The sequence below is a fragment of the Paroedura picta genome, chromosome 7, assembly GCF_049243985.1.
Source record: "Paroedura picta isolate Pp20150507F chromosome 7, Ppicta_v3.0, whole genome shotgun sequence".
NCBI lineage: Eukaryota > Metazoa > Chordata > Lepidosauria > Squamata > Gekkonidae > Paroedura > Paroedura picta.
This window is the reverse complement of record NC_135375.1, coordinates 115,715,466-115,738,069: the sequence shown is the minus strand read 5'-3', so window position 1 is coordinate 115,738,069 and position 22,604 is coordinate 115,715,466. Positions and strand designations below refer to the sequence as shown.

General features: G+C 47.9%; 1 protein-coding gene across 8 annotated transcripts in view; it reads left to right on the top strand.

Moving 5' to 3' along the window:
• The window catches only part of SLC44A2 (solute carrier family 44 member 2 (CTL2 blood group)), a 97,654-nt gene that overhangs the window by 57,984 nt on the left and 17,066 nt on the right, over positions 1-22,604 (top strand). For 7 of the 8 annotated variants that reach the window (XM_077346123.1, XM_077346124.1, XM_077346125.1 and 4 more), the window contains 4 exons: positions 6,023-6,096; positions 6,733-6,803; positions 7,183-7,271; positions 8,224-8,308. In XM_077346123.1, the coding sequence (XP_077202238.1) occupies positions 6,023-6,096; positions 6,733-6,803; positions 7,183-7,271; positions 8,224-8,308 (319 nt within the window). Of the gene's footprint in view, positions 1-6,022; positions 6,097-6,732; positions 6,804-7,182; positions 7,272-8,223; positions 8,309-16,040; positions 16,922-22,604 lie in introns of those variants that run through there. The other variant, XM_077346126.1, reaches the window with a different exon arrangement.

Genomic DNA, 22,604 nt, shown 5'->3' with positions numbered 1-22,604 from the left:
CCAGTCTGATGAAACACCATTGACAACAACTCTTTGAGTGTGGTTCTCAAACCAATTCCCTATCCACTTAACTATCTGAAAATCCAGATTGCAGTCCTTCAACTTATCCATCAGAACATCATGGGGAACCTTGTCAAAAGCTTTACTAAAATCCAAGTAAATGACATCAACCGAATTTCCCCGATCCAGCAAACCTGTTACTTGGTCAAAAAAAGGAAACCAGGTTGGTCTGGCAGGACCTGTTGGAGACAAATCCATGCTGACTTCCTTGGATCACCAAATTGTCGTCCAGATGTTTGCAGATTGCTCCCTTTAATATTTGCTCCATTATCTTCCCCACAACCGAGGTCAGACTCACTGGTCTGTAGTTTCCCGGGACATCCTTCCTTCCTTTTTTGAAGATCGGAATAACGTTTGCTCTCTTCCAGTCCTCCGGGACATCTTAAAGAGGTCCCGAAGATGATGGACAAGGGTTCTGCAAGTTCTCCGGAAAGTTCTTTGAGCACTCTTGGGTGCATTTCATCCGGCCCAGGGGATTTGAACTCATCCAGTGCAGCTAAATGCCTTTCAACAACCTGTCTATCCATGTCAACCTGCCACCCAGACACTATCCTTTGGCTACTGCCATCTTTAGACGTGCCTAAACCCTTTGACCTGTGGGGAAAAACAGATGTAAAATAGGCCTTTCTGCTTTCTCTGCATCTTCCGCTAGAGTTTGTCCATCCGCACCCAACAGTGGGCTTATTGCCTCCTTTACTTTACGTTTGCTCCTCACATAACTGAAAAATCTTTTCTTGTTACAGTGGGCTTCCCTTGCCAATCTTAGTTCACTCTCAGCTTTGGCCTTTCTTATGATTGATCTACAGTGCCTAGTAACCTGTAGGTACTCTTCTTTAGAGCTCTGTCCTTCCCTCCATTTCCTGAATATTTTCCTTTTCCTTCTTAGTTCCTGTTGAAGTTCTCTGTTCATCCAAATAGGCTTCGTAGAGCTCCTGCAATGTTTTCGTCTTTCTGGGATAGTCATTGATTGAGCATGCAATAGCTGTTGTTTGAGTAGCGCCCACCCTTCACATGCTCCCTTCCCTTCCAGCATTCTCGTCCATGGTATGACACTCATCATGTCTCTGAGTTTATTAAAGTTTGCCCTACAAAAATCCAGCATCCGCATCTGTCTACAAGCTTCCTTGGCTCCCCATCTCAAAAGGAATTCTATGAGGACATGGTCACTTCTCCCTAGGGTCCCCACCTCCTTCACCTCATCCACCAACTCTTGCCTGTTGGTCAGTATTAAGTCCAGTATGGCTGAACCTCTTGTGGGTTCATCTACCATTTGATAAATGAAATTGTCAGCCAGGCAGGTCAGAAAGTTGCATGACTGAGCACACATCTGGGAAATTGAAGTCACCCATGATGACAAGGTCCTGCCGCTTGGATATTTTCTCAAGCTGCTCACAAAGTGCAGCATCCACATCCTCTCGTTCGTCAGGCGGTCGGTAGCAGACACCAACCACCACACTGTTTGTTTTCCCCTCGCTTATTTTCACCCAGATGCTTTCCACTGTAGATATGCTCTCCTTCACTAGACTTTCCTGACAGGTAAGCCCTTTCCTCACATACAGTGCCACTCCTCCACCTCTTCGATCTATTCTGTTTTTTCTGAACAGTTCATATCCATCCACCATTACATTCCAGTCATGAGAATCATTCCACCAAGTTTCTGTGATGCCTACTAGATCATACCTTTCCATCAGCATGAGAAGTTCCAGCTCTTCCTTTTTATTGCCCATGCTTCGGGCGTTAGTATAAAGACATCTGAATCCTTTTACTTTTGGTTCCCTATGAGCTGGCCTTGCCGGTTGGGCTGCCTCCGATCGTTTTCCTTCCATACACTCTCTATGTTGAACGTCTCCTTCCCCTTGTGGCTTTAGTTTAAAGCTCTCCTGATGAATCTCCCCAGGTTCCTGCCAAACACATTCTTCCCCAATTTCGATAAGTGCAGTCCATCAGGTGCTAGTAGGCCTTCCTCAAGAAAGCCTATCCCATGGTCCCAGAAACCAAATCTCCTGCCAGCACCAACTACGCAGCCAGTGATTCACCTCCATTATCTTCCTCTCCCGACGCATTCCTCTTCCCTTGACAGGCAAGATTGAAGTGAATACCACTTGTGCCCCCATTTGCTTGAGCCTCCTCCCCAGATCTTGATAGTCTTTTTTAATAGGAGCGATGGTATTCAGCGACACGTCATTCGTTCCCACATGGACCATCACAAATGGGTAGCGAAGTTTGTAGGGCTTCCCTCGTAGAGCCATGGGTGCATGTTAATTAGGGAAGGGTAGATCTGTTATTTCTAAGAACAAGAAAACATTGTTTGTTGTTGATAATACATTTAGATTTTTTTTCCTCACGTGTGTTTCCTGTATACAGTAAATATCTGCTCTCAATTTTTTCAGTTGATTGAAAAATTTGGTGCGTTTGGCCGGTGAATTCAGGCCATTAGCGTTTACGGATAGCACCTTTAGCTTCTCCATTCTTTCGTGTTGGTGCGGTTGCTCCTTGTTCTGCTTGAGGAGGGGTGGCTTGTGTTCCCGTTGCTTGTGTTAGATGGGATGATCTATCGTCGCAGAGTTGAACTAATCGACGCGTAGTTTCCGCTCTTGTTGGGGAAGTCTTAGGTGATCCTGCCCCTGAGGTGCCTTGAGATAAGTTGTCGGCAAGCTCTTGAGCCTGTTGGAGCGTTCGGATAGTTTTTCTTCCCGATGGTAATATCACTTCCAGGGCAAATGGAATTCTCCAAAAGTATCTTATCTCTTTGGCAATTAGGATCTGTCGCAAAAAATGAAATTGTGCTCTTTTCCGTAGTGTGTCTGCTGGCAAATCTTGAAAGATTTGTATTTCTTGGTCTGCCAATTTCAGCGGCGTCTCCCGATGCTTTTGGAGCAAGTTATTTCTTACTACTTTGCTATCGAAACTTACAAGAATATCTCTTGGTTGTTTCTTGCGTGCGGCAGCCTTTGAGTATACACTATATACTTTGTCAATCCGGATCTCTTCCTCCTCCAAATAATCTTCGAGGCTTTCGGTAATTTCCTTCCTCAGGTCTGTTTTCCCAAATTCTTCCGGTACGTCTTTAATTTTTACGTTCCTGGCTTTAGATTCTACTTCCAGGACTTCGAACTTGTCTTCTGCCACTTTTTCCCGCTCCTGCTGATTATCTTCCATACGTTGGATTCTCGTTTGGATCTTCCACACGTTGGATTCTCGTTTGGCAAACATTAATGTTTGGTCATGCATAGCCACAGCAAATACAACACAGCAGTCAGCCAGTTGTCCAATCCTTAGGTGCCCTTGATTATTTGGGACCTTCCACGCTAACTTCCTCAGGACCACAAGGGTTCTATCTTGCATGGAAGCCTGGTTAGCTTCCATAAGAAGTGGGCAAGGTTGCTCTCATTGGTTAAAATTTGGGGTGTAATGGGAAGACTGAGGGAAGGGGAGGCAACAGGCAAGAGTTGGTGGATGAGGTGAAGGAGGTGGGGACCCTAGGGGGAAGTGACCATGTCCTCATAGAATTCTTTTTGAGATGGGGAGCCAAGGAAGCTTGTAGCCAGACGTGGATGTTGGATTTTCGTAGGGCAAACTTTAATAAACTCAGAGACATGATGAGTGTCATACCATGGACGAGAATGCTGGAAGGGAAGGGAGCATGTGAAGGGTGGGTGCTACTCAAACAAGAGCTATTGCATGCTCAATCAATGACTATTCCAGAAATACGAAAACACTGCAGGAGCTCTAAGAAGCCTATTTGGATGAACAGAGAACTTCAAGAGGAACTAAGAAAGAAAAGGAAAATGTTCAGGAAATGGAGGGAAGGACAGAGCTCTAAAGAAGAGTACCTACAGGTTACTAGGCACTGTAGATCAATCATCAGAAAGGCCAAATCTGAGAGTGAGCTAAGATTGGCCAGGGAAGCCCACTGTAACAAGAAAAGATTTTTCAGTTACGTGAGGAGCAAACGTAAAGTAAAGGAGGCAATAGGCCCGCTGTTGGGTGCGGATGGACAAACTCTAACGAAAGATGCAGAGAAAGCAGAAAGGCTTAGTGCCTATTTTACATCTGTTTTTTCCCACAGGTCAAAGTGTTTAGGCACATCTAGAGATGGCTGTAGCCAAAGGATAGTGTCTGGGTGGCAGGTTAACATGGATAGAGAGGTTGTCGAGAGGCATTTAGCTGCACTGGATGAGTTCAAATCCCCTGGTCCAGATGAAATGCACCCGAGAGTACTCAAAGAACTTTCCAGAGAACTTGCACAGCCCTTGTCCATCATCTTCGGAACCTCTTTAAGGACTGGAGATGTCCCGGAGGACTGGAAAAGAGCAAACGTTATTCCGATCTTCAAAAAAGGGAGGAAGGATGACCCGGGAAACTACAGACCAGTGAGTCTGACCTCCGTTGTGGGGAAGATAATGGAACAGATATTAAAGGGAGTGATCTGCAAACATCTGGTGGATAATTTGGTGATCCAAGGAAGTCAGCATGGATTTGTCTCCAACAGGTCCTGCCAGACCAACCTAGTTTCCTTTTTTGACCAAGTAACAGGTTTGCTGGATCGAGGAAATTCGGTTGATGTCATTTACTTGGATTTTAGTAAAGCTTTTGACAAGGTTCCCCATGATGTTCTTATGGATAAGTTGAAGGACTGCAATCTGGATTTTCAGATAGTTAGGTGGATAGGGAATTGGTTAGAGAACCGCACTCAAAGAGTTGTTGTCAATGGTGTTTCATCAGACTGGAGAGAGGTGAGTAGCGGGGTACCTCAGGGCTCGGTGCTCGGCCCGGTACTTTTTAACATATTTATTAATGATCTAGATGAGGGGGTGGAGGGACTACTCATCAAGTTTGCAGATGACACCAAATTGGGAGGACTGGCAAATACTCCGGAAGATAGAGACAGAGTTCAACGAGATCTGAACACAATGGAAAAATGGGCAAATGAGAACAAGATGCAATTTAATAAAGATAAGTGTAAAGTTCTGCATCTGGGTCAGAAAAATGAAAAGCATGCCTACTGGATGGGGGATACGCTTCTAGGTAGCACTGTGTGTGAACGAGACCTTGGGGTACTTGTGGATTGTAAACTAAACATGAGCAGGCAGTGTGATGCAGCGGTAAAAAAGGCAAATGCCATTTTGGGCTGTATCAACAGAGGCATCACATCAAAATCACAAGATGTCATAGTCCCATTGTATACGGCACTGGTCAGACCACACCTGGAGTACTGTGTGCAGTTCTGGAGGCCTCACTTCAAGAAGGACATCGATAAAATTGAAAGGGTACAGAGGAGAGCAACGAAGATGATCTGGGGCCAAGGGACCAAGCCCTATGAAGATAGGTTGAGGGAATTGGGAATGTTCAGCCTGGAGAAAAGGAGGTTGAGAGGGGACATGATAGCCCTCTTTAAGTATTTGAAAGGTTGTCACTTGGAGGAGGGCAGGATGCTGTTTCTGCTGGCTGCAGAGGAAAGGACACGCAGTAATGGGTTTAAACTTCAAGTACAACGATATAGGCTAGATATCAGGAAAAAGTTTTTCACAGTCAGAGTAGTTCAGCAGTGGAATAGGCTGCCTAAGGAGGTGGTGAGCGCCCCCTCACTGGAAGTCTTCAAGCAAAGGTTGGATACACACTTTTCTTGGATGCTTTAGGATGCTTAGGGCTAATCCTGCGTTGAGCAGGGGGTTGGACTAGATGGCCTGTATGGCCCCTTCCAACTCTATGATTCTATGATTCTATGATTCTATGATTCTAAGAGAACAGCAGAGTATCTTTTCCCCACCCCCCAGTAACCATGGAGCACAGGTTATAACACTGGTACAAACAAAATGCCTGGGAAACATCTACCTTGGAGTAACCAGCTCTGAAAGGCTGGCTTTAGCATGACAACAAAGTACTCTAATGCACCTCCAAATAAGTCTTGCCCAGTCACTCTGGTTTAACATCTGTATTGTTTTGGGTGGTTCTCCTCCAGATTGCCATTTATGGCACCAACTTCTGCACTTCTGCCAGGAATGCCTTTTTCCTGCTCATGAGGAATATCATCAGGTGAGGCCCTGCCAATGAGCCGCCATTTTGTTTCTACCTGCCAGTCACTTTGGCCAGGGTGGTGGTGAGTCTGTCCAAGTGCTTGTGGGCTGCCGTATCTCCAGGTTTGACTCCAGCATGACTCCTTTGCTCCATGGGGCAGGCAGGGGCTGTGGCTTAGGGACAAAGCCTCTGCTTTGTGTAGAGAAGGTCCCCTGTTTGATCCCCAGCATCTCCAGCTCAAAGGACTAGGCAGGAGGAGATGGGAAAGACCTCCACCTGAGACCCCGGAGAGCTGTTGCCAGTCTCAGCAGGCAGTCTTTTACCTTGAATGGACCAATGCCATTGAAGGCGGCCTTTTGTGCTCGTCTTGTTGGGCCACCTTGGTGTAGCTCATGTGGCTTGGGTGTGGTCGGGCTCAAGTTGTAAGCCCCAAACAGCAACCTTTTTGGAGTGGCTTTTCCCAGTGAAGCCCCAGATTTCCTACACCCAGGGGGACTGACAGGCTGGTCCCTTATTGCATGTGGCTTGAACTGGGCCCGGGGAGGGGAACAGCAGATCTTCCCAGGAGTGCCTTGGGCGGTGGGGGGGGGGTAAAGTTAGAACATTCTCTGAAAACAGGTTAGCATGTTACTTGCCCCTCTCTTGCCCTTTCAGGGTAGCTGTTCTGGATAAAGTGACAGACTTCCTGCTTTTCCTTGGCAAACTCCTGATTGTAGGGAGTGTCGGTGAGTCATTTCCAGTTCTCTGTATTTGCCCACCTTTCTTCCTGTCCGTTCTGTCCCATCGGGCTGTTTTAGCTGCTAGTGATGGGAAGAAACAGGCACAGAATGCACTCGGTTCATACTGGTGTTTTGTGGGTCAGAACAGTACACGGGTCCGAGGAGGGGAGGGGGGGGAGGGGAGGGGAGGACAGGACAGGACAGGACAGGACTCTGGGCCAAGCTGAGGGATGAAGGGGCCAAAGAGACATAGAGAGAGAGAGAGAGAGAGAGAGAGAGAGAGAGAGAGAGAGAGAGAGGTTTTATACCCCCGCTTTAAACGTTTAAGTGGGAGATGCGTCAGAAATGTTTGTAATTCAGTCCACTTTCTTTCTTTCCCCTTCAGGCATTCTCGCCTTCTTCTTTTTCACCCAAAGGATAAAACCGATTCAAGACTCCGCACCATCCCTGAACTACTACTGGGTCCCTATTCTGGTTGGTACTTGGTAGCTACTGCTGGGTGGGCATTTGACCTGGCTGTGCCTGGAGAGCTGACACTTCCTTTGCTGGTGATGAGAGACCCCTGGGGAGGCCTCTCGCTTGGCCTTGTTGCTTATTGAGGCATGGGAGAAGGGAGGCAAAGTCAACCTTCATTTTCAGAGGAAATATTGGAACAACCTTGATATTATGTCATTGATATAGTCACTGCTAGATGTGAAGAGGCTGCCTCTGCAGGTGCCCACTGCAGGTATGGGTTTTCTGCCCATGAGCATCTCTCCCCCGCTCTACCTGAGCCGCTCACCGTGTGCATTGCCCCTCTGAGTCCTAGGGATGTGCGCTTTGACACGGCCACCTTGGTGATTTCCGAAGTCCCAGGCGGTGTATAGGCCTCAGGCTTCAGTGATCACCGAGGTGTCCGAGCTGTGCTGAAGCACACATCCCCACAGAGCCCTGAGCTCCTTCTGGACAACATCCCTCCCACCTTCAAACTGGGCTAGAAGGCCGTGGGATCTCCCCTCTGGCTTGTATCTGACCAAGGGAGCTTTGGCTCTGAAAAGCACGTCCCCCTAAAATCTTGCTGGTCTCTCAGATGCCAAAGGACTTCAGTCAAGCTGTCCTACCTGTTCTGGTTCATACCTGAACTAGGTTTGAGTCCAGGGACACCTTTAAGACCAACCAACTTTTATTCTCACTGAAGGACATTCCTGTGCATACACACTTCTTTGGTCAGGAAAAGAAGCATCTGGATATCCAAATGCACGTATGTATCTGGAAAAGTGTACATGCACACAAAAGCTTCTGCCCACTTCCTTGGCCTTCAAGGTTCCCAGGACTCGACTTTTGTTTTACTGCTTTAGACCAGCACGGCAACCCACCTAAATCTGGTTCACAACTGTGGGAAGAACTGGGTCATGGCACTGAAATGAATGCTTGTTTTCTCTTGTAGACTGTTGTCATTGGCTCCTATCTCATTGCACATGGATTTTTCAGTGTGTATGCCATGTGCGTAGACACCCTCTTCCTCTGCTTCTGTAAGTATCCACCTTCCCCATTACTCTAGTGAGATACATGCATTCAACACCTCTGGGGGGGGGGGGTGCGCTAGCCATGTTTCTGACTAGGGTTGTGCAATCCGGCGTGCTGGACACCTCAGGCTGCGGTGCTCACCAAAGCACACCGGAGCACGCAACCCTATTTCTGACTAAGATGCTTATTTTGCTAGCAACTAAAAGCACAGTGTCATTCATGAGCATAAAGTGTTCCTTGGTTGCATTGGCATTGGCATAAAACCACCATTTGTCATTTGCAATACAGATATGCTAGGATTAAAACATTGGTGTAGAAACATTCAGCCACTTGCAAATGGACGTGTGTCTCAGAACGCATGGGGCTTGCAAGGGAAACAATGACCATCTCAACTGGCCCACAAGCAAGATGGTCCCAGACTTGTTCAGTGTTAATTTAGTCGCTCCTGTCCCCCCTGACTCTGGGGACCATCTCAGAACATCCATGGTCTCAGGCAGGAGACAAAAATGAGCATCAACCAAATGCTGGGGACTTCTCCTAGTATGTTTATTAGCTTCAGGTTCTGATTCAGGAGGGAAATTTTTAGTGGGAGAAGTTGAACATTGAAAGCATGCTTGCTTAGGTTGAGGCTGGCGTGGGTTATGACAGGCTCTTCTAAAAGTGGCTTTCTGGTATCAGTGGTAACTTGCAAGGCACCCTGGCCCGGATGATGCAGCCGAGCCCATCTTAGGAGCTCAGCAGGGCTGACTTTGGTTCATCCTGGGATGGGAGAGGGCCAAAGGGTTGCTGTGCAGAGGCAGGCAACGACCAGCCGCCTCTGTATGTCTCCGGCCTTGAAAACCCTCCAGGGCTTCCATCAGTCAGCCGCAACTCGATGGCATTTCCCACTACCGACAACTTGCTGTTTACTTTTAAGTAACCCCACTGACTTCTTGGGATCAGTTTAACTTAAAGTATGGTTGTCCCACTTCCGTAGCCCAAGATAAACATGTCATGTAAAATTAGACTCCAGTTTGAGGCTGCATTTCTCTCAGTACCTCCAAAATACCTGGATTGCAGCTTTGCATGTTCATTTTAATTTGATGGGATGATTTGCTTGCTGAGCTGCTGGTGAACTGGTTAGCGTGATGGCAGGGATCCAACTGGAAATCCCAAGGAGGCGTTTGCTTCTCCCTGGTGGGGATTCCAGTCTTCCCTCCGTGGTCCTTGCCAGGTTCACCATTGCGCCTTCCTTATCGTTCTTCTCTCACAGGACCTGCCCACATGGCTAAAATATATAGCCAGATGAGTGTGGGATGAATCCCCTGGAGAGGGACCAGGGGGAGAGGGGATCCAAAGATAACAAGCACAGGATGTTCACTTTTGGCACAGCCCAAAGCCAAAGGAACTCCTTCTGTCCCACAACTCACTGAAGGACTTTGTTCACATCAGTTCCCCCAGTTAGATTCCTCAATGGGCTCCTCTTGGAGGTTGGGTGCAGTTTTAAGGGTGTGGTCACAGTGGTTGGCCTAAGGCAAGCTTCCTCAACCAGGGCTTCATGAAACTTTAGGGTTTCTTGAGGATTATATGCCCATATATAGTCAACTAAGAGCCTCTTGTGGCGCAAAGTGGTAAGGCAGCCGCCTGAAAGCTTTGCCCATGAGGTTGGGAGTTCAATCCCAGCAGCCGGCTCAAGGTTGACTCAGCCTTCCATCCTTCCGAGGTCGGTAAAATGAGTACCCAGCTTGTTGGGGGGGTAAACGGTAATGACTGGGGAAGGCACTGGCAAACCACCCCATATTGAGTCTGCCATGAAAACGCTAGAGGGCGTCACCCCAAGGGTCAGACATGACTCGGTGCTTGCACAGGGAATACCTTTACCTTTACCTTTATATAGTCAACTTGACCTACCCCACCCCCCAACGGCCAGTGATGGGCCTGGAGGAAATGGGAAGGGGAGGGGACCCGGGTGGGAGAGGACCCAACTGTGCTTCCCATCCCTGTTGTGCTTGATTGCCCCGCTTCTGGGGTTTCTCAAAGCCTGAGGAATGTTTCAGGGGGTTCTCAGTGGTAAAAAAGTTGGGAAAGGCTGGCAAAGTGGTTTCCAGAGAGCCACTGTGGTTAAGAGTGTTCAACTGGCATGTGTAAGCCCCAGGTTTGAATCTTCTCTCATACCATGGAAGCTTGCTGGGTGACCTTGGGCCAATCTCTCTGCCTGATCTCCCTCACAGGATTGTTGGGAGGATAAAAGGGCGCGCAGTAATGGGTTTAAACTTCAAGTACAATGATATAGGCTAGATATCAGGGAAAAAGTTTTCACAGTCAGAGTAGTTCAGCAGTGGAATAGGCTGCCTAAGGAGGTGGTGAGCTCCCCCTCACTGGCCGTCTTCAAGCCGTGTCTGGACAGATCCTTCTCCTGGATGCTTGAGGCTGATCCTGCACTGAGCAGGGGGTGGGACTAGATGGCCTCCATGGCCCCTTCCCACTCTAGGAGTCCAGTTCAGCAGTGGAAGGGGCTGCATGAGGAGGTGGGGGAGTTCCCCCTCCCTGGCAGTCTTCAAGCAAAGGTTGGATACACACTTTTCTTGGATGCTTTAGGATGCTTAGGGCTGATCCTGCGTAGAGCAGGGGGTTGGACTAGATGGCCTGTATGGCCCCTTCCAACTCTATGATTCTGTGAAAATGGAGAGGAGAACAACGTGAGCCCGTCTGGGCCCCTACTGGGAAGAAGGGCAGAATAAACGAATACATTCTTTTAGCACCTTTGGGACTAACAACACTTATGGCAGGGGAGGAGCTTCCTGGAGTCATTGTTCACTATTTCAGGTGATTCCTGATAGCTTGACCTCTGCCACAAATTTTTGTTAGCCATTAAGGTCCTGCTGGACTCTGTCTCTTTGCATCTTGCTATGGACAGACTAACTGAGCGGCCTATCTTGAAAGAAATCCCTGCCCTGCTTGTGCAGTGCCCAGACCTGGCTGGCTGGCTGGCCTGTGGTAAAAACGAAAAGCTGGGCCAGACACAACCAAGGCCTGAACTGATAGAACTTTCCTTTGGTTCTCGGAAATGAAGAAGAAACACACAGGTGAGGGCTGGCTGCACGATCAGAGAGCCAAGCTGAGGTAGAATCGGGGGTGGGGGGGTCGTTGCCTTCTCTTTTCTTAGCTGGCACACAACTTAGGCCATTGACATGTGGGAATTGAGCTGATGATTAGGCTTGTGAGCTTTGGCATGCTTCGGCCGCTTTGGCAGCCATTCAAGCCTGAGGTCAGTGCTGCGGTGCAGGGGGGGGGGTATGTGTTGCCACCAGCACCGCCCCTCTCCTCTGCACCGCATGATATTTCCCTGTGGCACTTTCACACAATAATGCACTTCTTGGGCCATCGATAAAGCACTTCTGTGATTGTTTGCAAGTGGATTTTGCTGTTTCAGGGAGAGAGCCAGCTTGGTGTAGTGGTTAAGAGCAGTAGCTTCTAATCTGCTGAGCTGGGTTTGATCCCCTGCTCCTCCACATGCAGCCAGCTGGGTGACCTTGGGCTCACTGAGAAAGCTGTTCTGACCGAGCGGTGATATCAGGGCTCTCTCAGCCTCATCCACCTCACAGGGTGTCTGTTGTGGGGAAGGGAAAGGGAAGGCGACTGAAAGCTGCTTTGAGACTCCTTCGAGTGGAGTAAAGTGGCATCTAAGAACCAACTCTTCTTCTTCAATAATATCCGGGCTCTCTCAGCCTCACTTACCTCACAGGGTGTCTGTTGTGGAGAAAGGAAAGGGAAGGGGATTATAAATTGACTAGATTTAAAGCCCATTTCACATTTAAATGAAATGGGCGCTAGAGGGCTTCTGGCCACCCCGTGGGGCGGGTCAGCGAGGCAGGCTGCGCCGTCCGTGGGGCTGCAGAAGCCTTTATCCTCCTCCCCCCTCCGGACTGGGTAAGGGTTCCGCGGTAAGGGTTGAATAGTGTAAAGTCGTCCTATCTTTTGTCTTTCGGTGCAGCTCATGAGTGGGCGGGAGCTGCGGGGATGGCGGTTCGTGGCATGTTATAGTACAGCCGGAGAAGTGCTGCGTCTCGGTGGTGGTGGGGCAGCCGCGGCGCTGGCAGCGGCGGGCAAGGCGCGGCAGTGGGGACAGCGTCCCAGCTGTTGGCGGAGCGGCTCGGCGGGGGGGTGTTGGCCGGGGAGAGGCGAGGGAAGCGAAGGCCGAGGACAGACGGAGAAGCGGGTAAGCAGCAATCGGCAAGCTGTGCTGTGTGGGTCGGGGTGGGAAGGGGCCGGGCAGCAGCGGGTGCGGATGGGCGATCGTGGCCGGGGTAGGAAGAGCATGCGGTGGGGCAGGCAGGGACGGAGGGTCTGAGTCGGTTTGGAACGAGTTCAGTCACCGTGCGAGGGCAGTCGCCGGGCGGAGGGAAAGTAGTTTTCCCTCCGCCCAGCGGCGTGGGGAAAGGGTCTTCCCTGGCGGCCATCCGGCAAGGATGGTGGCTTGGGAGGACTGTAGAGTTGGTGGCGCGCCGTCCGGGAGACGGGCCAAGTGGCCTATTGGCCCTGGATTACCACTCTGGCCCTGGATTGCCACTCTGAGGAGCGAATCAGGAGCTGCTTCACGGCTCCTGATTCCTCCTCAGAGTTTTTATCCCGGACAGGGCCCGCCCTAACTCCTCCCCAACACCCCTTAGCCTTTTATTTAATCCGCTCTGCAGGACCCACATAGCCGAGAGATCTCCTTACGCTCCCCACAAGACGTTGCGCTCTGCGGGTACTAATCTGTTGGTGGTTCCTGGCTACCGGGAGGTTCACCTGGCCTCGACCAAGGCCAGGTGGAATGAGCTCCCAGTAGAGCTGAGAGCTCTGGCGGAGCTTTCACAGTTCTGAAAAGCCTGCACATTGGGGTACTTATGCAAGGTCTTTGGTTGAGGTCAGAGCAAGGGTGATCCCCTCCATACATATATTTATTTATTTATTTTAGATTTATATACCCCCACTCTCAATACTGGCTCATGGTAGTTTACAATAAAACAATAAAATACAATATAAACCCCCCTAAAAACCCCTTAACATATTAATCAGATGGCAGTACTGCCAGAGTTCCAGTCTCCCACCCCCGTTCAGCAGATGAGTCTGATGAACATTCTTGCTCTATTTATAACATCTGTGTTCCATCTGACAAGACAGGCCTGAGGCGCTGTTGGGGGGTTTGAGTGGGAAGGGTCTTTTCTGCCTCTGGGTGAATTTTAGTAGCTAGAGTTTTTAATTGTTTTAGTTATTACTATGTTGTTTTTATGATCTGATTGTAACCTGCCATGAGGCAATCTCAAAAGAGGTAGGTTATAAATCAAATTAATAATCTGTTCCACATAATATTTCTGGTAAGGGCTTGGAGGAGGAGCATGTTTCATGGCTTAAGTGTCACCACTCAGGGCAGCTGTCCTCCTCCAACTGGCTTGCCTGTCTGTCTCCTAATAATAATAATGAGTCGCTTTGAGACTCTTTTAGGTATAGAAAAGTGGCAAATAAGCACCAACTCTTCTGAAACTTAGTTGCAGAGGGCACTGAAAGAGGATGGGAAGTGAATGATTGAGTGTGTGGGAAAGCCAAGTGTGGGGCCAGCTATTTTCAGCCACACTTGCCCCATTCTTGGCTTGCTGAGAAAAGGCAAGTTTGTAAGTGCCTCATGTGGAAGTCTGCTGGGAGAGGTTGCAGATGTGAAGCACCTTCCCTAGTAGTGTAGTGAGATTTTGAGAAAGTATGTTATTCATAGGCCTTTTTTTAGTAAAAGCTGTCAAATTCTTCCCCCAAAAACCATACTCCATCCTACTATATGCTATAAAATTAAACTTGAAAATGCCAGTCTCTTAATGGCTGCAAAAAACAAGACAAGGCTTGTACTGACTGAGCGAAATAGACAAAGAAGCTACTTTCCAAAGTGCTTTGTGGTGCTGAATCTATTGTGTCTGGCAAGCACACTCTCTCTCTGTTAACATTCCAAAATGATCCCAATCACACAGCCTCAAGAAAAACTAGAGAATTTGTAATACTACCTGTACAGTACAGGCCTTGGACCCTGTTTCCTAAATGAGATGGAGGTTGAATCCCAACCAGCATGTGCCTGGAAGTTTACATCTTCAAAATGGGCCCCTGAGGAATGGCTGTCAAAAATGCGTGGTCAGCTGCATCCCTGGAACATGGCGACATCACGTGGTTTGGAGGGCCAATTCATGGCTCTGAAAAGAAGAGACCCCAGAAATGTATTGCACCAAATGAGCTTTCCTCTGTAGGACGCCAAGTCCCACCCTGACACTTGGGGGAGCACTAAAGTGCAATCTTTGCAGGCTGATTCAGCCTTTCCTGTCCCAGCTGCGCCAATCGGCGCACGGGCACCGGCGCCACCCCTCCCCCCTGCGCTGCGGCACTAGCTGCTTCGGACTGGTGCCCAACCCTAGTTATGACCAGTTGCTCTGCATTTTCATGCTGCTGTGACCTGTCGTTGCCATTAGAGATGGGCACAAAGCAGCTCACAAACTTTGGCTTGTGGTTTGCCAAGAAGTTTGTGAAAAACCAAGCAGACAAGTGATTCAGTAGAAGGCTGTTTCCTGTGGTTGTGTCCCTGCTGCTGAGTTTGTGTGAGTCTTGAAAAATCATCTGGAGGGCAGGAACAGGCCTACTTCAGCCTTAGCTTGCCTTCCCGCTCCCTTGACTCACAGTCTAGTTTCTTCTTCGCCTCCCCAGGAGTAGAGGGAGTGCTGAATCATGCTTTTAGTCCATTAAAGTTATGATTGTTCACTCAGAGTGCTAGTGACTCTCCAGAAATGTATGCAGGTGCCTAGCACATCACCTTCCTCTTGGTCCTCTCACTTGGAGATGCCGGGTGTTGGACATGGGACCTTCTATGTACCAAGCAGATGCTCTGCCACTGATCCAGGCAGATTTGGGAACGATAGCAACTAAATCCAGCAGTTTCATTATTCATACAGCTGTGGAGCAACCATTAAAACTTGGCTTTTGGAATGTTCATGGACTGGTGTTAAAGGCACACCACAAATTTATTCAGCACCCCAAAATCCTTTAGAAAACAGTTTCTGAACACTTTATTATAAATGAAATATGGAGATTCTCTTATTTTCCTTGTGGCTATTATTGGCCTGGGGCATTTTAGGGGTTAACTGTTAGAGCCACAGCTTGATATCTTCCAGAAATTAATTTGCACCACAGATTCCTTTGTAAAAAATGTTGGCCAACTTTCTTAGACGTGCCCAAATAGAAGCACTTTTCCCAGAAGTCTCATTAGATAAGAGTAAACCAGTGGCTCGTCTCAGCCAGAAATGTCAACACCAATAAGATGCTAAAGGTGAGCTTTTACATTTCCTGCATCTATAAAGAAAATAACCTCCCCATACTAGAATTATATAATGTTCTATTTTAAAGGCCTCTTTTCTGCTGTCTGCCCTCCAATTGGGGGGTGGGTACTTTGATGACAAAATCTCAGGTCCTTTTGTGGTGGCCTACAATTAATCCTCCTTGTTCCCCTCTCTGCTGTGCCATCATCAGTTAATTTAGCCAAATCTCACTTGCTGCTTGGTAGCAGAAATACCTTTCATGTCCTGAGGGGTCTTGTTCTTTTTTCTGGTGGTGGATCTAATGACAACTAATTGTACATTTCCCTTTCTCTCTCTTTCTCCTCTCTTTGCTTGTCTTTGTTCTGCTTTCTGCCCACCGTCTGTCTGCTTCATCCTTCTGTGGGCTGCTTTCTCCATGGGATCCCCAAAGGCGAAGATCTGGAAAGGAATGATGGCTCTCCTGAGCGGCCTTATTACATGTCCCCGGCACTGAGCGAGATCCTTCTGAAGGGGAGCCTAGAATCTTCTAGAAGTGCTGAAAGCCAAGAATAGGGGCCAGCCCATCACGTGGATGGGGCATAGGCCTTGTGCCTCCACCATTCTGCCTGAGTGAGGGGCAGGGGACGGGCCCTTCCCAGCAGCCTCAAACTCCCATGCCAGAACTTCTCCCTTGAATGAATGACACTGCCAATATTCAGATATCAGAGGCATGAAGTTGAGTTTGGCCTACTTAGCCTGGAGCGGGCCCCCAGTTTCTCTGCTCTTGCATTATGTGGGGCTTTTAAATTTCTGCCATCCTCAAAATCCTCACTGTAACAAAGCTACCTATTTAAACAACCAATACAAACAGTTCACATGGAGCACATGAGCTTCCCTGTGTGGATGGTTCATCGTTCCTTCCTCTCTTCAGTTGAAACTCTGCCTGGCCTGTGCATTTAAAGATTGGTTGCTGCAGGGTTCTGTACAGTGACTTCCAAGGGGCCTGCATCATGGGCCAGCTTCAGTTGGATCAGGTTCGGCAGGAAGCCGTTTCCCAAGTTGGGGGAGGATTCCAGCAGAGCAGCTGAGGAAGCAGGCAAGGGTTTTGTGTGCATGGAATAATTCCTTTCTGGGTCCTTTCTTCTGAAGCCTGGTCTGCATCCTTGTTCGGTGGACAGCCTTGGGCTTCGTTAACTTTTGAAGCCTTTGTGGTTGGTCTTCCTTTATACTTTTCTTTTGAAAACATTTTTTGCAATCTGGAAATTTTATATGCTCTTTGCAAGCTGCCTTAATCTGTCAATAAAATTCAATAAATACTTGAATCCTTTCGCAGTCCTAGTCTGCTGTTGAGATTATTCTGCCTTGCTGAGTAGTCTGATCTGAATGCAAGTCTGCTGGTTCCTCTGTAGCTTGACTTTGTGCAAAGAGAAACTCTTCTTGCTAGCTTCCCAGACAGTTGGTTTGATTCAGTGACTCCCTCCTGCCCAGTCTTCTGAGGAAGCTTTAGAGCAGAGGTCACCAGCCTGCCTTTTTGAGACTGTGGACACCTTTGGAACTTGGAGAGGAAGGTGGTGAGGACCACTCCAAAATGTCTTCTATGGGAAGCAGAGCCAAACCCCGAAGGGCTGCCCCTTGAATTGGTGACAAATGAAATATGTTTCTCCTCACAGTTCCCAAGAAGGGAATCCCGAAAGAGGATGGATCTGCACACTAAGGAAATCCCGGTTGCTCATAGAATCACAGACTCATAGAATCATAGAATCATAGAGTTGGAAGGGGCCATACAGGCCATCTAGTCCAACCTCCTGCTCAACGCAGGATCAGCCCTAAGCATCCTAAAGCATCCTCCAGGGGAAAGCCCTTTCACTTGATTAAGAGAAGCCAGTACCAAGTCCTGTCTTACAATGGCCCCATCCTCTCTTTAAAAGCTTGGCAGGCACCAAGGAGAGTACCAGTGGGTGCCCTGGTGTCCACAGGTTGGGGAATTCTGATTTAGAGATAGAAATTGAATGCAGTCCTTAGGTTCTAGGCTGACATAAGGATTATTTGCAGGGACTGTATAGGGAAATCGCAAGAGCCTGTGAGCATGACAGGCTGCATGCCACGGGGAACCATTTGCATGGGCCTGGCCAGAGATGCCCTTGCTTGGCAGCGTCTTCCCTGTTGCTTAAGCACCCATTGCTTTTGCCAGTGGCCAGATGCAAGCATAGTGACCCCCTCAGGGTTGCCCAAGCTACTGGGGCTTGCTGATCTTTGCTCCTGGCTCTCAGTAGCCTAGGCCTAGTAGCACCTTTCCCAATTGACCCTTCAGGGGTCCGAAACAGATGGATTAGCATGACTTACCATGCTTGAGGGTGACCAACGTGCAACTTTGGCAATGACATGTTTGGACTGCTTGAGTCGTGGGCTGGCAACAGGCCTGGAACTCCTTATTTCAGATAAAGCTATTAAATTCATCCCCCCGATCAAACATTTTGCTTTGTTTTTCATCACATTAACTGGGAGTGCATCCATTTTTGTATCTGCTCCTTTATAGAATTCTGTTAACCTGCTCCAGGTTATAGCCTCAGCTCTTTCCCCTGCTGGGGGATTAAGGCAGCTGTGTGCCAGCCGACTTGGAGCACAAGTAGACAAACACCGAATCACAGAACAACGACAGCAGAAAAGGACAGGAGGCCAGGAGCACCTTAAAAACTAACAAAATCGGTGGCAGCTCAGGAGTCTTCGTGAGTCACTGCTCACCTTTTCAGATATCCGAAGTGAACGGTAATTCTCAAAAGCTCCTCCCCTGCCAAAAGTTCTGTTAGTCTTTCAAGCATTCCTGGACTCTTGCTCTTTCCCACTGCTACAGATTAAAACTCCAGAACAGTGATAAATTAGGGGGGTTGGCATTGCTAGGCCTGCCTTCTTTCAGGTGGGTATTTGAGGATCTTCAACTGCTCAGAAAAGGATCTTCAACTGCTCTTGCAGGAAAGTACTCTCATCAAAACATTGTTAAAACTGAAGCCAAAGATACAGATCTTCACATATATCCCAAACCCTGCCCTCCCCCCCCCCCATGGGAATCTAGCAGAAACGAGAGAACATCAAATAGCCATAGCAGTCAGATAAGGGATTTGGCTCAACAGCAAAGGGTTGGTTAGTGGTGAGGTAGAGAGGAGGGGTGGAATGCAGGAAGGAACATCAGGGGCCATAAAGCAAGAGGAGACAAACTGCCCCAATCCCTACAGGGGTGATACTCTACATACACATTACTAAATAATGGCAGAAACAATAGGGTTCTGACAGGTGGGTGGGTGGTGCAAAGAATAAATGAGCTAGATGTATAATGGAGTAGGCATTACTGAGGCTGGGGAGAAAACAGCGATGAAAAAACAATTGTTCGTCAGAGGTTGTGGCCACTGTACTGTGGGATTAGGGTTCCTTTTGTGTATTGCATCTTGGGAAGCTCAGACATGGCATCGGCCACAAGGTGGGTAAGTCCTCCCCAACCAAACTGCTCACAGACCAATGTGATGGTTTGGGAACTAACATTTACAAATACTCTGAGGCTTGATTGTATTTACGTATATTTTAATTTATATACCAACGCTCCTGGGAGTACTGTCTTGCGGTGGTTTACAATGAAACTGTAAAGTACAATATAACCCCTAAAATCCACATACAAACAAGCAAACAGATGGCAATGTAATCCGAGTCTCAGGCCTCCTAAAAAAAACCCATTAATACTAAGCCTCATTGCCATGGCTCTGGTCGAGGCCAGACAGATGTTCCAGGGGCCCAGGACTACCAGCAAGTTCATACCTGCAGAGCGGAAAGCTCTGCGGGGGGTATAAGCAGATAAGTACCCTCTCAAATAGGTGGGACCTAGGCCACATATAGCCTTAAAGGTAGAAACTAGAACCTTGAACTTGATGTGAAAGCAAACCAGTAACAATACAGCTGTTGCAGCACCGGCTGGATATGGGCTCCCCAAGTTGTCCTAGTGAGGACTCTCACAGCTGCATTCTGTACCAGTTGCAATTTCCAGGTCAAAGACCAGGGTAGGCCTGCGTAGAGCGAGTTACAAATGTCAGAATCTGGAAGTGATCATTGCATGGATCACTGGTCAAATGTTCCAAAGGCAGGTAGCCGTGTTTGGCGGAGATGGAAAAATGTAGTTTGGGCTACTTTCATGATCTGAGCCTCCATTGAAAGGGAGGCATCAAAGATCACCCTCAAATTCCTGGCAACCAGTGCAGCTGTTAGTAGCACCCCATCCAGTCAGGGGAGATGCACTTCCTAAACCCGCCCCCTTCCACCCAGCTAGAGGACCTCCATCTTGGAGGGGTTGAGTTTCAGATGGCTCTGCCTGAGCCATCCAGTCACTGCTTCCATACAACTGGCCAATGTATCCGGGGGGCAGTCCGTCCATCCATCAGGAGGTAGAGCTGGGTGTCATCCACATATTGGTGACAACCCAGCCCAAAGCCCCGAACCAGCTGGGCTAGACGGTGCATATTGAGGGGAGAGTACCCTAAATAATCGTGCTGGGCGAGAGCTTGTGGACGTGATTTCCGCTGCGAAGAATTCACACTTCACCAATTTCACTGCCATCTCATAGACCTTCATAAATGTGTGATGAGATGTCCTTGCTGCCTCATTGCAGAGTGGCAGAAGCAGAGCTTTCAACCTTCCCTCCTGCACCATTTTTCCAAACTGAAATGGCTACCCTTAGCCAACCGGGAAGGGTGGGCTATAAACATGTTGCTGTTGTTAAAGGGGGCTTGTTTGCCCCAGGGTGGGGCTGTAAATGTCCCTTCTCCCCACCACTACCCCATTGCCACTTTGGCTCAGGAAAATGATGTGGAAGAGAAGGCTGAACTGTTGCTCAGAGTTGCAGATATAATGTTGGGAGAACTAACATTTCCTAGTGCTTTGAGCTTTGATTTGGTCTTCCCGCTGCCATTTCCCCAGGTTGAAATGTCTTTGTTTGGTTGAGTGACACACATGAGGCTGCCTCATCCTGGATCACTATCCGTCCATCAAGGTCAGCCTTGTCAAGACTGGCAGCGGCTCTCCAGGGTCTCAGGCAAGGGTCTCCCACATCCCCTGCTGACTGGTTCTTTGTCACCGGAGACTAAACCTGGACCTTCTGCATGCCAAGCAGAGGCTCTGACCCTGAGCCACACAGCCCTGCGATGTGGATCAACATGCCCCCTCTCTTCCATGGCCACTTTGGTTTAAGGAAATAATAATAACAATCATAATATTTTATTTGTATCCAACCTTTCCCCCAAAGAGTCAGAGCAGATAATAACAGAAGTATAAAATAACACAATAACAATAAAATAAATAATAATATAATCCTAAAGTATAATGTGGGTTAAAAATGAATTTATTCTAAAACGCCGCCATTGCCTCTTCAATCGTGGGAGGGGTCATATATGTTTGTTTAAGAGTAATTTTCCAGGAAGTGGAAGGGGCAACTGAGGGGTCTGCAATTTTAGGCTTGATTCTTACCAATAGAGAACTGATGAAAGAAAAGTTGTGGGTGTGCTTGGTAGTAGTGACCATGTAATTTCGGACTTTATGATCTTAGGGAAGAGAAAAGCTGTACGGAGTCACACATACAGGCTGGACTTCAGGAGAGCAAATGTTAACAAAGTTATGTTGGGTAGAATCCCATGGACAGAAAAAACTTAAGAATATGGAAGTCCAAGAAGGCTGGGAGTTTCTCAAAAGTGAAATACTGAAGGCACAATCGCAGACAATTCCCTTGAGAAGGAAAATTGGGAGGAACTTAAAAAAAACAGGATGGCTCCATAAGCAACTTTCAAAAGGATTGAATAATAAAAAAGACTCATTTAGGAACTGTAAGGAGGACTTTATAACCAAGGAGGAATATAAACAAATAACCAATACATGTAGGGAGAGTGTTAGAAAAGATAAAGCTACAAGCTTAGGCTACCAAAAATGCTAAAAGGATTCTTCAGTTATATTCAAAATAAAAAAGAGGGGCATGGTAGGACCATTATGGCGACATTGTAAAAGGTAACAGGTGATGAAGAGAGGGCAGAACAGCTCAATTCCTTCTTCTCAGTCTTCTCTTGCAAGGGAAATCATGCTCAATGTGGCAAAATCATTTCACATGATGAGGGATGGGAGTTGTAGCCTAGGAACCCTGTATCCTCTGGACCAAATGAATTGCATTCAAGGGTACTAAAAGAACTTGCAAGTGTAATTTCTGAGCTTCTGACCATTATATTTAACAGTTTTTTGAGAAGAGGAAAAGTACCAGAATTTTGGAGGCAGGCACATGTTGTCCCCATCTTCAAGAAGAGGAAAAAGGAGGATCCAGGTAACTACTGACCCATCAGCTTGATGTCTATAGCTGGCAAAATTTTAGAACAACTCATCAAACAGTTGGTCCTTGAGCACCTAGAGCGGATGGCTGTAATTCATAAGAGTCAGCATGGCTTTCTCAAGAACAAGTCATATCAGACTAAACTTATCTCTTTTGTTGAGAAACTTACCACCTTGCTAGAACAGGGGAATACTGTGGACATAGAATCATAGAGTTGGAAGCGACCTCCTGGGTCATCTAGTCCAACCCCCCACAAATTGCAGGGCACTCACAACCCTATCGCTCATCCACTGTAACCTGCCACCCCCTTGAAACTTCACATAATCAGCCTCTCTGTCAGATGGCTATCCAGCCTCTGTTTTAAAATTTCCAAAGATGGAGAACCCACTACCTCCTGAGGAAGCCTGTTCCACTGAGAAACCGCTCTAACTGTGAGGAACTTCTTCCGGATGTTTAGACGGAATTTCTTTTGAATTAATTTCATCCCATTGGTTCTGGTCTGTCCCTCCGGGGCAAGAGAGAACAACTCTACTCCATCCTCTGCATGGCTGCCTTCTAAATACCTGGTTATCAGATCCCCTCTCAGTTATCTTTTCTCCAGGCTAAACAGACCAAACTCCCCCAACCTTTCCTTATACTTGGTCTTCAAACCCCTCATCATCTTTGTTC